This window comes from Pituophis catenifer, unplaced genomic scaffold (assembly GCF_029215685.1).
Source record: "Pituophis catenifer annectens isolate HBS135680 unplaced genomic scaffold, rPitCat1.0.hap2 SCAF_5, whole genome shotgun sequence".
Taxonomy (NCBI): Eukaryota; Metazoa; Chordata; class Lepidosauria; order Squamata; family Colubridae; genus Pituophis; species Pituophis catenifer.
Genome location: NW_027256885.1, coordinates 9,319,835 through 9,333,403, shown reverse-complemented (window position 1 = coordinate 9,333,403; position 13,569 = coordinate 9,319,835). Strand labels below are relative to the sequence as shown.

Genomic DNA, 13,569 nt, shown 5'->3' with positions numbered 1-13,569 from the left:
GCAGGGAATTAAGAAAACTTATTATACTAAAATACCAAAATGGTGGTCCCCGATGGAGGTATTGATATTTCCAAATACCCTTGAAATCGGAAAGATGATGAGATACCAAGATTTACTGAATCATGAAGGAGAACTCACTCCAAGACATCAACTCCAAAATGGCGATATAAATATTGATTGGTGGCACTACACTCAAATACACTCAAGATACAATGCGGATAAAATCAAATATGGAATTGCAAAAGATCTGAACGAACTGGACAGAATTTTATTAGGAGCAGACCAGAAAATGATTACTAAAACATATAACTACCTTTTGAGAGACAAATTAATAGAAGAAACAGTTAAACATAATATGACAATGTGGGCCAGGGACATAGGACATAATATTCAATTGGCAGACTGGGAGAAATTATGGAAGCAGAACATAAAAATGACAAGAGCCACATCTTACAAGGAGAACCTCATTAAGATGTTTTATAGATGGCACTTACCACCAGCCCGACTTGCCAAAATACACCCAAACACTTCGGCGTTGTGTTGGAAATGTAAATCAAAAAAGGGGACATATTATCACACTTGGTGGAAATGTAGGAAAGTCCAACACTATTGGCAAGATATAAAAAATATTGTCGAAGAAATAACAAACATTCAAATAGAAAACAGTCCAGAATTTTTTCTATTTGGCATGATAACGGCACAACATCTTAAGGAAACGAAATATCTCATCATACATATCTTGACAGCAGCAAGACTACTGTTCGCGCAAAACTGGAAATCAGACCAACTCCCATCCAAAGACAAAATCGTTGCAAAGATAACAGAGTGTGCTGAAATGGACAGATTGACGCTGGAACTCCAGGAAAAGGAAGAAAGCGAATACTATCTTGTATGGCACCAATGGTATCAATGGCTGGAAAGGAAAATCAGCAAAAATGTAGAGGACAGAAATTAGGGTAAAGACTTTCACAAGGAGATGAACCCATAAGAAATGTAAATTTGTAGTGAAAAGTTATAACATTGGAATTAGACATTTAATAATTACTCTTTATTAAACTATATAAGCTCAATGACATATATTCTGTTGATGACAAAAGCGTAAATGTAAAATGTTAGGTGGGTTTGTAGGTGGTGGGTTTTTTGTTTGTCTTTGTATTGTATTGTCTATATCTGTGTTTATATTTTAATAATAAAAAAAAATTAAAAAAAAAAGAAAAAGAAAGTTAGGAGGAAGCCACCCTAATTTATCAGGCAGTAAAAAGTGACAATGGTAGATTTGTACTTTCAGACTTGCAGGATTCTGTTAATATAGCTTTACAATAAATCAGAATTAGTTCAAAAAAAAAAAAAGAAACAAAGGGGTTTTTTTGTGTGTGCAATGCTCTCGGCATGGTTGTGTTGGAGTGGGACTGCTGACTGCTGCTAAAAAAAACCAAACCCCAACACTACACACTTAATAGTCCTGTTCCATAATATATGTCCCCAAAGGGCACCTTACTATCAAGATTTACTGAATGCTTGAGTTTGCCCAGTGTGCTTCCTTCCCTTAGCTATTTCATTAATTCGTGTTTTGATTTGCACAAATCATTAAAATGGAAAAACTCCAAAGTGGGTTGAGTTCACAGATAGCACTCTAAGCCAGAAGCCCACTTCCCACAACCAAGATTAGCATGTTTTACAACTGCGGCTGCTGGGACTCTATTAGTTCTACTTGTCCTGCTAACCCAACTAATATCACAAGGCTTTGGCTTCATCCCATTTTTTCCTCTAGCTTGGTTTCCATGTCACTTCCATGTCACCTTATTATTTCCAAGAGCTTAGCGCTGAACATAGGCATAAAAATTAGGCCTCCATTTATCTTAGTCAATGGTAATTGGATGCCTGGAAGAACATGGCACATGATTCTAATATGTTTGGATATAAACTGTTTTTTTTTAAAAAAAAATGCCTAAATGAAGAGCTGTAAGTTGTTTCTGCATCCCTGGTTCCCTTCCCAAACATTGGAAAGATTTAAATGTTGCACTTTTTTGGACTGAGGGCATTTTATGTTTCTGCTGTCCCAGATCTTCTGGAGGCTGCAGGAAGACATACTATATAAGCTTAAATGGGGAGAGTGACACAATGATGATTTTTCTCACACAAAAGACCCTGAGATACATTGCAGTGTTTCAATCCTACTTTTACCTGGTTTTCCAATCTTGGCAACCGTGTCATGCTGGCTGGAGAATTCTGGGAGTTGAAGTCCATACAACTTAAGTTGAAAAAGTTGAAAAAGTTGAAAAACACCGTTTTGCACTAAAGGGATGTCATTTAGCTCTGCTACACCCAAGTGTACTTAGAGCATAGTTATATGATGTCCAGTTAGGCCCATGTAGTTCCTTAGCTTCTTTAGAAAGAGTCCATACTACATTTCTTAGAAACATTTTCCAAACTCCTTGCTGTGTCTTAAATTGGACGTTGGCTTACCTGAACGTCCCTTTTCATTGCGATGCGTGGCAATTCAAGTGTGGGTTTTCTCTCGTCTGCTTGCTAGGGACTGAGTGTAGTATTTCTTTAAATCTGTTGTGACCATGCCTCCCTTGCTCTGCTGAGCCTCAGTTGTTTCGCGAAGGCGTCGTCCACCAACGTGTCCTACGAAGCATAAACAACGCTCCCCGGGCCAAACACCAGGCAGCCTGAAGGGCAGGTTGAATTGCCATGCATCGCAATGAAAAGGGACGTTCAGGTAAGCCAACGTCCATTTTCCATTGCGCTGCTTAGGCAATTCAAGCGTGGGATATACCCAAGCTCAGACTTAGTGGGAGGGAGGCTGGCTGGGCCCCGGGTTCCTAGTTGAGTGGACACTCTGTAGCACCCTACGCCCAAAGGACGCCTCAGCCGAGGCAAAACTGTCCAACTTATAATGCTTCACAAACGGTGTCAGCGAAGTCCACATAGCCGCTCTACAAATGTCAACGACTGATGCCTGAATGGCCCAGGCCGCAGACGTAGTCGCACTCCTTGTAGAGTGGGCCAACACCCTACCAGGTAAAGGTTTGTCCTTACTGCTGTAGGCCAATGAGATACATGCTTTAATCCTGCGAGCTACGGTTGTGGATGAAACCTTCCTCCCCATGGAAGACGGGTGAAAGGATACCAAAAGCGCCTCAGTCTTTCTAAATGAGGCAGTCCTTGCAATGTAACTACGGAGAGCCCTCCTGATGTCTAATGTGTGCCACTCTATTTCTAACGGATGTTTGGGTGCCGGACAAAAATCAGGCAACACTATCTCTTGGGCCCGGTGGAAGCTGGAGTTCACCTTTGGTAGGAATTAAGGATCCATCCGTAGAACCACCGTGTTTGCATGGAATATGCACAAGTCACTTCTGATGGGCAAGGCAGCCAGTTCAGAAATTCTCCTTGCCGATGTAATGGCTAGGAGAAAGGCTATTTTAAATGACAAAAGGCGTAGACTAATGGAAGCCAGTGGATCAAATGGAGAAGCCGTAAGGGCTTGCAGGACTAAGGACAGATCCCATGTAGGGTAGCGATGTATCACAGGAGGCCTGAGATTGGTGGCCCCCTGAAGAAACCCCCGAATTCGTGGATGTTGTGCAACGGGATGGGGAACGTCCTGGGCTAGCACGGTTGACAACGCTGCAACCTGTCGCCGCAGCGTAGTTGGGGCCAATCCCTTGTCCAGTCCTGCTTGCAAGAAGTCTAAAATGTCAGAGATGGACGCTGACGTCGGGTCAACATGTCTTTGAGAACACCAAAGACAGAAGGTCCTCCACGATGCATCGTATATCCTAGTAGTGGAAGGCCACCTGGCGGCCTGGATGGTGTTTATCACCTTCCCTGAGAGATTGTCTTTCCTCAGGAGGATCCTCTCAAGTGCCATACAGTTAACTGGAGCCACTGGGGGTCTGGATGGAGAACGACCCCCTGGCTGAGAGAGATCCTGTCCTGAGGAATTCTCCAGGAACGGGACATGAAGAGGCTCACCAGGTCGGCATACCAGTGAAGCGGGAAAACCCACTTTCCCAAATGCAGGAGACAAGACCACAAAAGTTGGAGAACACAGGTTTATTTGCTAGCAAAGGTTCGGAGCATTCACATGTCAGATTCCGAACCCTGGGCTACGCCCAAGGTGTACCTTTTATACATTTTGCAATTCTAGCCACGCCAGAGGTGTTACGCTTCTGACTCTATTTCCATATATGGATACTATCTTACACAGTCTGTTACTTTCCGTGAACACTTCTGCTAATATGTTTCTTAATATAAATTCGTTACAGGGATGATATAGAACAGTGATGGCTAACCTTTTTGCCATCACGTGCCAAAAACGGGGGTCGTGCAGGGGGGGGTTGTGTGTGTGTGTGCCCACACCCATAATTCTAATGCGCCCCGTGCCCCACCCCCGTGCATGCATGTGCGACCCCCCCTCCACGTTCCCCCCGCTTTTGGCACGTGATGGCACAGTGGGCTCGGTAGGCCCGTTCTTTTGCTCTCCCCAGGCTCCCACCCAAGGGCCTCTGGGGGGGGCGGGGGAAGGCCGTTTTTGCCCTCCCCAGACTTCTAGAGAGTCTCTAGAGCCTGGGGAGAGTAAAAAACGGGCCTTCTCCACCCCCCAAGCCCTCCAGAGGCAGGAAGCAGTCTGTTTTCCTACTTCCAGGTGGCCCAGAAGGCCTGAAAATGTGTGCACCAGAGCTGAGCTCGCGTGCCCACCGATATGGCTCTGTGTGCCACCTGTGGCACGCGTGCCATAGGTTCGCCATCACGGATATAGAACATAGGTCATTAAGTTCATCGGTACATTTAACAAGTTCCTTATTTCTGTTCCTTGTACTTTCCTGAGGTTTGCAACATAAATTCTGCTCCAACGTCAGTACCTCAGAAAACAATATAATACTGTGCATGATACAATACTTAGATTAATATAGGTATAGTATAAGACCCTTCTGTTTCACCAGGAATGCCTTGGCCAATGAGGGGCAACTAGTAGTAGTTCTGCCTGTTCTGTTAACAGTTTCCGAATTACCCTCGGGATGAGAGGAATGGGAGGGAAGGCATAAAGCAGGCCTGGGGGCCACTTGCATCGTAGAGCATTGCAGTCCACTGCTCCCCTGCAAGGAAACTGGGAGACAAACATTGGGAGCTGAGCGTTTTCCGGCTGGGCGAATTGATCGATGGACGGCTGACCGAACAGGCGAACAAGTTCCTGAAACAGATCTGGATGAAGCTTCCATTCCGAGGGATCCAGCCGCTTCCTGCTCAGCCAGTCCACCCAGAGGTTGGATGCCCCGGAGATGTGCTCCGCCTTCAATGACAATGTGTGAGTCTCTGACCAGTTCATCAAACTCTCTGTCTGTTCCATCAGAGACCGAGAGTGGGTGCCCCCTTCCCGATTTATGTGGGCTTTCGTGGCCATGTTGTCTGTTAAAACAAGAACATGTTGATGGAATAAGGTGGTCTGAAAGTGGCGAAGGGCCAGGTGTACTGCCCTCAGCTCCAGCCAATTGATACTGTTTTTGCAATCTGCCTGGGACCATTGTCCTTGGACCACTTGAGTACCCAGGTGAGCTCCCCAGCCGGAGAGGCTCGCATCTGTTGTCACCACAATGCGGTTGGGGTCCTGAAACACACACCCTTTCATAATGGCCCCCAAAGCCCACCATTTGAGGGAAACACATACCTTGGAAGGAAGGGCTACCTTGAACCAAGAGCTTCTCCGACTGGCCCTCTGGAACAGCAGCAGGAACCATTGAAGTGGTCTCGCATGTCTGCGTGCCCAGGGCACTATTGAAATACATGAGATAAATTTTCCTAGCAACTGAGACAAGTTGAGCAAAGTGACTCATCTCTGTGCCAATATGCGTGCCACAAGTGTCCTGATGTCCTGTTGTCGGTCAGATGACAGAAAAACTTGACCTTTCACGGAATCTATCATTGCTCCCAAATGGCTGATACACATGGTTGGCTGTAGATGACTTTTCTTTAAGTTGATTGAAAAGCCGTGACAGTTGAGTATTTGGCAAACCGTCTGTAGGTCCTGTTTGGCCTGCAGATGGGAGGTCGAAAGAATTAATACATCATCCAGGTAGCACAAAATGCGTACCGGAACCACTCGGATGGACGCTGCCAACAGCTTGGTGAATGTTCTCGGGGCCGATGACAGGCCGAACGGCATGGCCCGATATTGATAATGATGGTTGGCATAACCAAATCGTAGGAACCTTCGATGTGCCGGATGGATGGGTACATGGAGGTACGCCTCCTGAAGGTCCACTGATGTCATGACGTCGCCATCCCGTATGCAGCCCAAAATCGTCCTGAGGGATTGCATCTTGAAACGCCGTTATTGAATGAATTTGTTGAGGGATTTGAGGTTCAAGTTCCCCCTCCAGCCCCCTGAAGACTTGGGCACCAGGAAAAGAATTGAGTACACCCCTGTTCTTTCCTGCCCTGAAGGAACAGGCTCTATGGCCTCGATGTCCAACAAATGTTGGATCTCTGCAGCCATAAAGTGACACTTCTCCTGTTGTCGGGAAATTGGACATTGGATATAACAGTCTGGAGGGCTGGAGTGGAATTCTAGGGTGAGTCCCTGCCCCACCGTCCGAAGAACCCAAGCGTCGGATGATGTGACTTCCCATTGGCTGAGGAAATGACTTAGACGACCGCCAATAGGAAGATGTGACGGAGAGTCACTTGCCCCTTTTAGCGGGCCTTGGCCCGGCTCCTCTATATGGTCTCTTGGAAGGGGGATTATATCTGCCCCGGTCTCTGAAGGTCTGTCTGAGGATCGATCAAATCCCTGGGAATAAGGTCTGTGTGCGTAGGACCCGCTGGGTTCAACATCCTGCCGAAAGGGCTGTCGTTGGGAGTACGGTGAGTATCTATGGTCCGGCCTCTGATAGGAAAATGGCAGCACCTTTCTTTTGTCTTTTCCTTCTACTAAAATCGGGTCTAGGGCTGGCCCAAAAAGATCAGATCCCTTATAAGGAGCTGAAGCCAACTTCCATTTAGACTTCAGATCCGCTCTCCAGAGGCGCAGCCAAAGGAGTCTATGGGAAGTTACAGTAGAGGCCAAAGCTCGTGACGCGAATTTGGCCGCATCTAAGCAGGCGTCAGCTGAATACTCAGTAGCTGCCACCATCTTATTAATATCCTGCTGGATCCTGGTGTCCTCCGGAGGAAGACGTTCCCTTAACTGTCACAGCCAAATTAAGGTGGCACGATTGAAAAAGGACGCCACCATTGCGGCTTTGATGGCCCAAGATGCTGCCTGGTGAGTTTTATGATAGGAAACCTCTGCTCGCCTATCCTCCCTCTTCAAAACTTCCACGATGTTGTTAGACAAAACTGTGGAAGATGAAAGGCTGACTACAGGTGGATCAACCGTGGGGAGACTAAGCAGGCCGTCTAAAACAGGATCTGCACAATATAATTTTTTATCATGACTGCTAGGTGCCGATAAAGCACCAGGCTGGTCCCACTGTCTCTTGATAACTTCTGAAAATAACTCTGGGCAAGGAATGAAATCCTGATCTGGTGTAGGAATTGCAAACAACTCCTCATGAGGCTTTACTACTTCAGAAATGTGATCTTTTGGATTAACAATAGTCCCCATATTAGTAGCCATCTTGGCTTTCCGAAGTAAGGTTTTGAATACTGAAGGACGAAAAAGCATGGTGAAAGCCAGCTTATCCAGTAACACCCCTTCATCCTCTGAAAAATCGGGATCCCTGCTATCTTCCTTCAGCCAGGCCTTTTCACTACTAATTGATTCCTGCTGGACAGGTGACACCAGTCTGGGAATTGTTTGGACCTGAGGTTGGGATTGCCACCCTGGCACCACTGATGGCATATGACCCCCTTGGTGCAGACCAGAAGCAAGAGCTTGAGCTAAAGCATTAGTGAACAAGGATTGAAAATCCAATGGCTGGGCAGGTCCCTGCCCCTCCCCCAAGCGGAGCCCCACTTCTGTTGGGGTAAATGTTGCTTCTGGAACCAAGCGCCCTGTGGCCTGTCTCACCTGCACCTCCCCTAGGTTAACCTGGTGGTGAGCGGAAGTGGAAACTTGAACCTCAGGTATTGACAAGTCTGCCCCTTTTTGAGGCAGAGAAACATCAGGCTGAACAGAAGGGTCCAGAACCTCTGACTGAAAAGTAGCAGGAACAGTGGTAGATTGTGCCCTTTGTTGAGCCTTAGCAAACTGTTTTTCTAAGGCGTTATGCCTTCTTTGGGCATCCTTATCCCCAGTGGATGACTTCGAGGAAGGCAGGGGTGTAGCTGGTCTGTTGCTACCAGAATCCTTCCTGCACAGTGGAGCAGAGGTTTTAGATTTTTGTTCGGAAGCTCTTTTAGCTCAGGGGGTGGTGGTGGTGGTGGTGGTGTAATAGGTTCCTCTATATCAGAGGAAAATTCTTGATCTCCCATTGTGACCTAAAACCTCGGTGAAATAGGTCCCTAAACACAAGTAATAACCCCAGGCTGCCACGAAATAGATCAGAAGCCAGTCCCAGCTCAGCGCCAGCCGTTGTAAAATGGTGCAAAAATCCAGACAGCCAGTGCCTCCACACACCAAAATGGCGCGAGACAAAAAAACTGCCTTCCAGCGCTCTCACCCAAATTTAATAGAAATGTGGCTCTGGAAGACTTGTCTTCCTTAATTAGCCGCCTCTCAATGCAGCCTGTCAGAAAAGTTTTGGCGGGAGATTCAAATCTGTCAGCCGGCTCGCAAATCTCTTACAAAATGGGACGAGGCCGATTTCCAAGCCTCCGACGCGCCTCCGTGGCAGTCCGGACCATCCTGCAACCTCCGATCCTCTTCGCCGCCAATGAAGCCGACTTTCAAGGTGCTGAAGAGAAAACGCTCCAAAAAGCACCGTGAGGCCAGAAATCTTCACAGAGTTTGCCTCGGCGTGCCGAGCAGGGACTCTGGAGCCGCCCGATGATGAGGGAGCAAATGGCGGTGGCGGTTGTGCTGGAGGACCGGGTAACTAGCTCACCCGCCGGCAGCTAAACCAAGGGCTGAAGTAGCCTCAACGGAGTTGCCCACAATGGACAAGACTCCGCTCGCTGCAATCAAGTGAAGTCATGGGCAGTTGATCTGGAGCCCCAGAAATGAACTGCCCACCTTCCGCAGCAAAAAGAAACCAGCTGCAGCCACAAGCTGTTTCTATCTAATCCTCTTCTGCTCCCACTCAAAACAACCTAAAACTAAAAAACCTTAAAATTCAAAACTAACTACACTAACTGCTAGAGCAGTGGTACACATGTCCCTATTGCTAGACTGAGCGAAACAACTGAGGCTCAGCAGAGCAAGAGAGGCGTGGTCACAACAGATTTAAATAAATACTACATTCAGTCCCTAGCAAGCAGATGAGAGAAAACCCACGCTTGAATTGCCTAAGCAGCGCAATGGAAAAGCAGTTCTTCCACTGTAGGCCAGCCTGAGTTAGATTAAGACCAATATTTGGTTGTATTTTTACACACTGGACCGAAATATAATTTGCCCATGTAGAGTCCTTATTGATAATTTTGTTTCATTCTGTCCCAAAGGAATAGATAAAAGAATTGCTTAGCGCATTGTAAGCTGCCCTGAGTCTCCGGAGAAGGGCGGCATATAAATCAAATTTAAAAAAAAAATGGAGCTCTTTGGACTTTCTTTAACTCTCTGCACTTGATCAAATGTGTGCAACAAAGGCTTTGATGGATTTACAGTGTTAATATTTGGTTAGGCCTGGATCTCTTCCAAGGATCTATTTTGAATTAGCTCCTTCACCTTCCTTAACCAAATTAGAATCCTTAAATGTAAAAGGACATTTAATCTCCCTGGTACAATTGAAAGTCCATCCTAAGTGGTCTTAGGTGAATACAAGGGCATCTCTTTTAAATTAAAAGTTTGCCCATGCACAAAAGGAGTTTTTGAAGCCATGAAATATGTCTTTATATTCCCTATTTTGTGCTGCTACATCTTCAGGTTGATAACCCCACATCTCAGTAATTTTCCCAGTCATTCTGACTGGTTGTATTTACATTTTTTAAAAAAACTTTCAAATCCATGTAATTCTGTTAGGTTAAGTGTGCCTGATACATCCAGTTAATTTTATGATCTACGCTGACCCCTATTCATGTAGCCTGTTTTACATTGCTGAGTTTTATTATATATTGGTCATTGACTGAGATCGAGTCAATTCATCATCTTGGCTAAGGATCTGGAAGCCCTGGGTGGCCCATGTAGTATAAATTGGATGCAAACATGTAGTGAATGAGTGTCTGACCAAGATGCTGGTGTTAATCTGTCTTGCAGGATATATTTGTGGATGTATAACTTCTCAGAAAAAAAGATGACTCTGGAGAACTATTTCCACAAGTAGTTAAAAAGAGGGCACCAAAGAATCCAAGCATTTGGAAGGGTTTCCATACTGTTGAGGGAAAAAAATAATTAAGGAACCAGATTTGAGGTTTGTTTAGTATTTATTTATTTATTTATTTATTATTTTTCAAGTCTGGAACATCTTACATTAAAAAGAGAAAATATGATACTTAAAATTAGTGTAATAATCTAAACAAAGAAAACTTTGAATAACTATATAAGGAATATAAAAATTAAAACACAGAAGGAATTTAAAACACTTATGTGACATTATATAGCATCTGAGGCCCAGAAAATAGTGGTGTGAATAACTTTTATCATTGGCCGGCAATAAATCGTCCATTGTACATGATCCATCAAAATTGTGACATATCAATAAATGTTTATGAGTGTGAAGGAGGAAAAAAGATGGGTTACATCAGATTTTTGTAACTTGGCACCATCCAAATGTTATCATGCTCATCATCTTCACCAACACTCATGTTGGCTGGTTGTGGTGACAATGTTAACCATCTGAAGGGGCCCAGTTGGACTGCCACTAGATCGGTCCATTGCTGGTGTGAAGATGATGACTTGGCCTTCCCTAGCTTGACGTCCTCCAGATGTGTTCAGATCACAGTTTTAATACAACCCTCCCCAACTGGGGAGGATCACCTGCTCATCATTCATATTTTGATTTTTTTTTATTCCATCTCTTCCCTCTCGCCATCCCTTTCCCACCCAGCTGAATTCACCCACTTATGCTCCCTTCCCCTCTGACTACTTGGCACTGGGGCCCGAACCTGTCCTCCCCCAGCCTGACAGCAACGCTACTCGCTCTGCCCGGTGGTCAGCAAGGCCCCACACGCTCAAGGTACCTCAAGGAAGGTCGTGGGGGTGGATGCAGTCTTGCTTTAGGGGCATGCTGGATGTGGAATCTATAGCGCTGGATTAAATTCACAACTGCATTCACACTTGGGTGGGCAGGGGTGAGATGAATATGCAAGGTCGGATGTGTTTAAGCTTACAAACAAACACTGAAGAAGTTTTTATTCTTAGGGAAGTTGCCCTGATTGAGTGGGGTGAATAAGCTATGATAAAAGAAGTGAGATGCATCTATGCTTCAAACTTCAAATTAACTTTGAACCCTGGTGCTATCGTGGCTTGAGGCTTCTATGAAATGTTCTATGAATAATACTGCACGCCTACAGCAGATATTCACTCATCCAAACTTGCTTTTGATTCCCGTGCTTTGGGCTAGAGTCATAAAAATTTTCTAGATGAAAGCGGAGCTGTTGTTGGGTTTCAGGGGTTTATAAGACTTTCAGCATTACGTTGTGAGAAAAGAATCTCATTGATTTATGGAATTTTTACCGTGCCTTGCATCTTTGTGGCTGGGTGCACAAATACCAGGATACGCTTGCGTAATATGGTATATTAAACCCGCATTAAGTGGCCCATAAAGTAAGGCAGGGAACTCCGTGCAAAGCCAGGAGCTGTAGAGGTAACATGGTCACTCAGATTACTGGGTGCACCACTGGTCTGCCTCTTGTGGAAGATTTCATGGGCATATGGCCCTAAGGCACCCATACTGTATTACCCCTTAAGCCCATAGCTGTTGAAAAATGGTGGGAGAATTGTTGGCACTATGCATTCTTGGGATGCTCTTGAGGGACATGGTGGATCTCATGTGGTTTGTGGGTTGTGAATGACTCAACACTACATTTAAGCCAGGGGTCCCCAAACTTGGCACCTTTAAGACTTGTGGACTTCAACTCCCAGAATTCTGGGAGTTGAAGTCCACAAGTCTTAAAGGTGCCAAGTTTGGAGACTTTTGATTTAAGGCATAAACCACAAAATAAACCATGTCAAAGAACCAAAGCATCATTATGGGTCAGGATGATGTGAAAAGCCAGATCTCCATGGGACCGTGAAAGAAAGTGAGCAGGAGGAAAAAAGGAAGAAAAAGCCACAAGATCCAACATCTGTCTCAGTTTTTCTCTTCCTTCTCGTCTGCAGCTCCCGCTGCCCCCAGCCTCCCACTCGGACTGTTCCTCCGTCGTGGTGGGATTACCTTTTCCTTCACCCAGAGGGACTCCCAAGCTGCCACCCCCTAAAATCCTCAGCATGGTGCCCCACCAGATGTTCAGTGACGCAGGGGAGGGAAGCAGCGAAGACCCCCTGGATGGTGACGATGAGCTGGTCATTGACATCCCTGAGTGATGGTGGCAAAGCAGGCGTGTCATTTGAAAGGACACAGGCTTCTTGGTTGCATGTGAGGGGGATGGTACCCCTCCCTTTTATTTTGTTATTTCTTTGTTTACAGACTTGGGGGGGGGGAAACATGCAAAACAGTCAATAAAGGGGATTTTGTTTTTGTATTAAAAGCGTCCAGTTGCGATTTCTACACTCTGTGTTCCTTTCCTCCCCTGAAATCCTTGGGCTATTAACAGTTTGGTGAGACATTCCCTGACCCTGTTGTGTGACGTCATTTTACGCACTGGTAAAGAAAAATCTGCTTGAAATAATTAACATCCATTGACGAGGTAGAGCAAAATCTTTCTTTTGCTGCAAAACAAAACAAAGTTCCCTAGAATTCAAGGGATTCTAAAGTGCTTTGGATCTACAGGCAGTCCTCGACAACCATTTGCTTAGTGACCATTCAAAAGTTACAACGGCATTGAAAAAAAAAAAGACTTACAACTGGTTCTTGTACTTAAAACCATCACAATGCCCCCAGTCACATGATAAAAATTTGGGCACTTGGCAACTGGCAGGTATTTATGACAGTTCATGTCCCAGAATCACGTGACCACTGTTTGCAACTTTCTTGGATAGTTTCCGACAAGCAATAGGGAAGCCAGATTCACTTAACAACTGTGTGATTCTCTTATTGACCACGGTGATTTGCTTTAATGCCTGCAGCGAAAAAGGTAAACTTGCTTATCAACTACTTCACTTAGTAACAGATGTTCCGGATCCAATTGTGGTTGTAAATTGAGGACCACCCATAGTCCAGGTGGGAAGAGAGAACAATAACCAGGAGTTTTTCTATTGCACATGTAAACATTGGACATCTATGACTTCTCGCCCAACTTAAATGCAGTTTAATCCTCAAAATGCTTGTGACAGTTCTAGCTGAGCTGAAAACTTCCCATTTTTTTGTAACTGCATTTTTAGTTTATTTTACCAGATGGTTTCTCCACAAGTTGCTACTTGTTGCA

General features: G+C 45.2%; 1 protein-coding gene across 1 annotated transcript in view; it reads left to right on the top strand.

The window, feature by feature from the left end:
• The window catches only part of INO80E (INO80 complex subunit E), a 36,695-nt gene extending 24,093 nt beyond the window's left edge, over positions 1-12,602 (top strand). The window contains exons 6-7 of the mRNA XM_070944519.1: positions 11,091-11,219; positions 12,365-12,602. Of these exons, the coding sequence (XP_070800620.1) occupies positions 11,091-11,219; positions 12,365-12,568 (333 nt within the window). The 3' untranslated portion in view covers positions 12,569-12,602. The remainder of the gene's footprint in view (positions 1-11,090; positions 11,220-12,364) is intronic.
• The last annotated feature ends 967 nt before the right edge of the window (positions 12,603-13,569 follow it).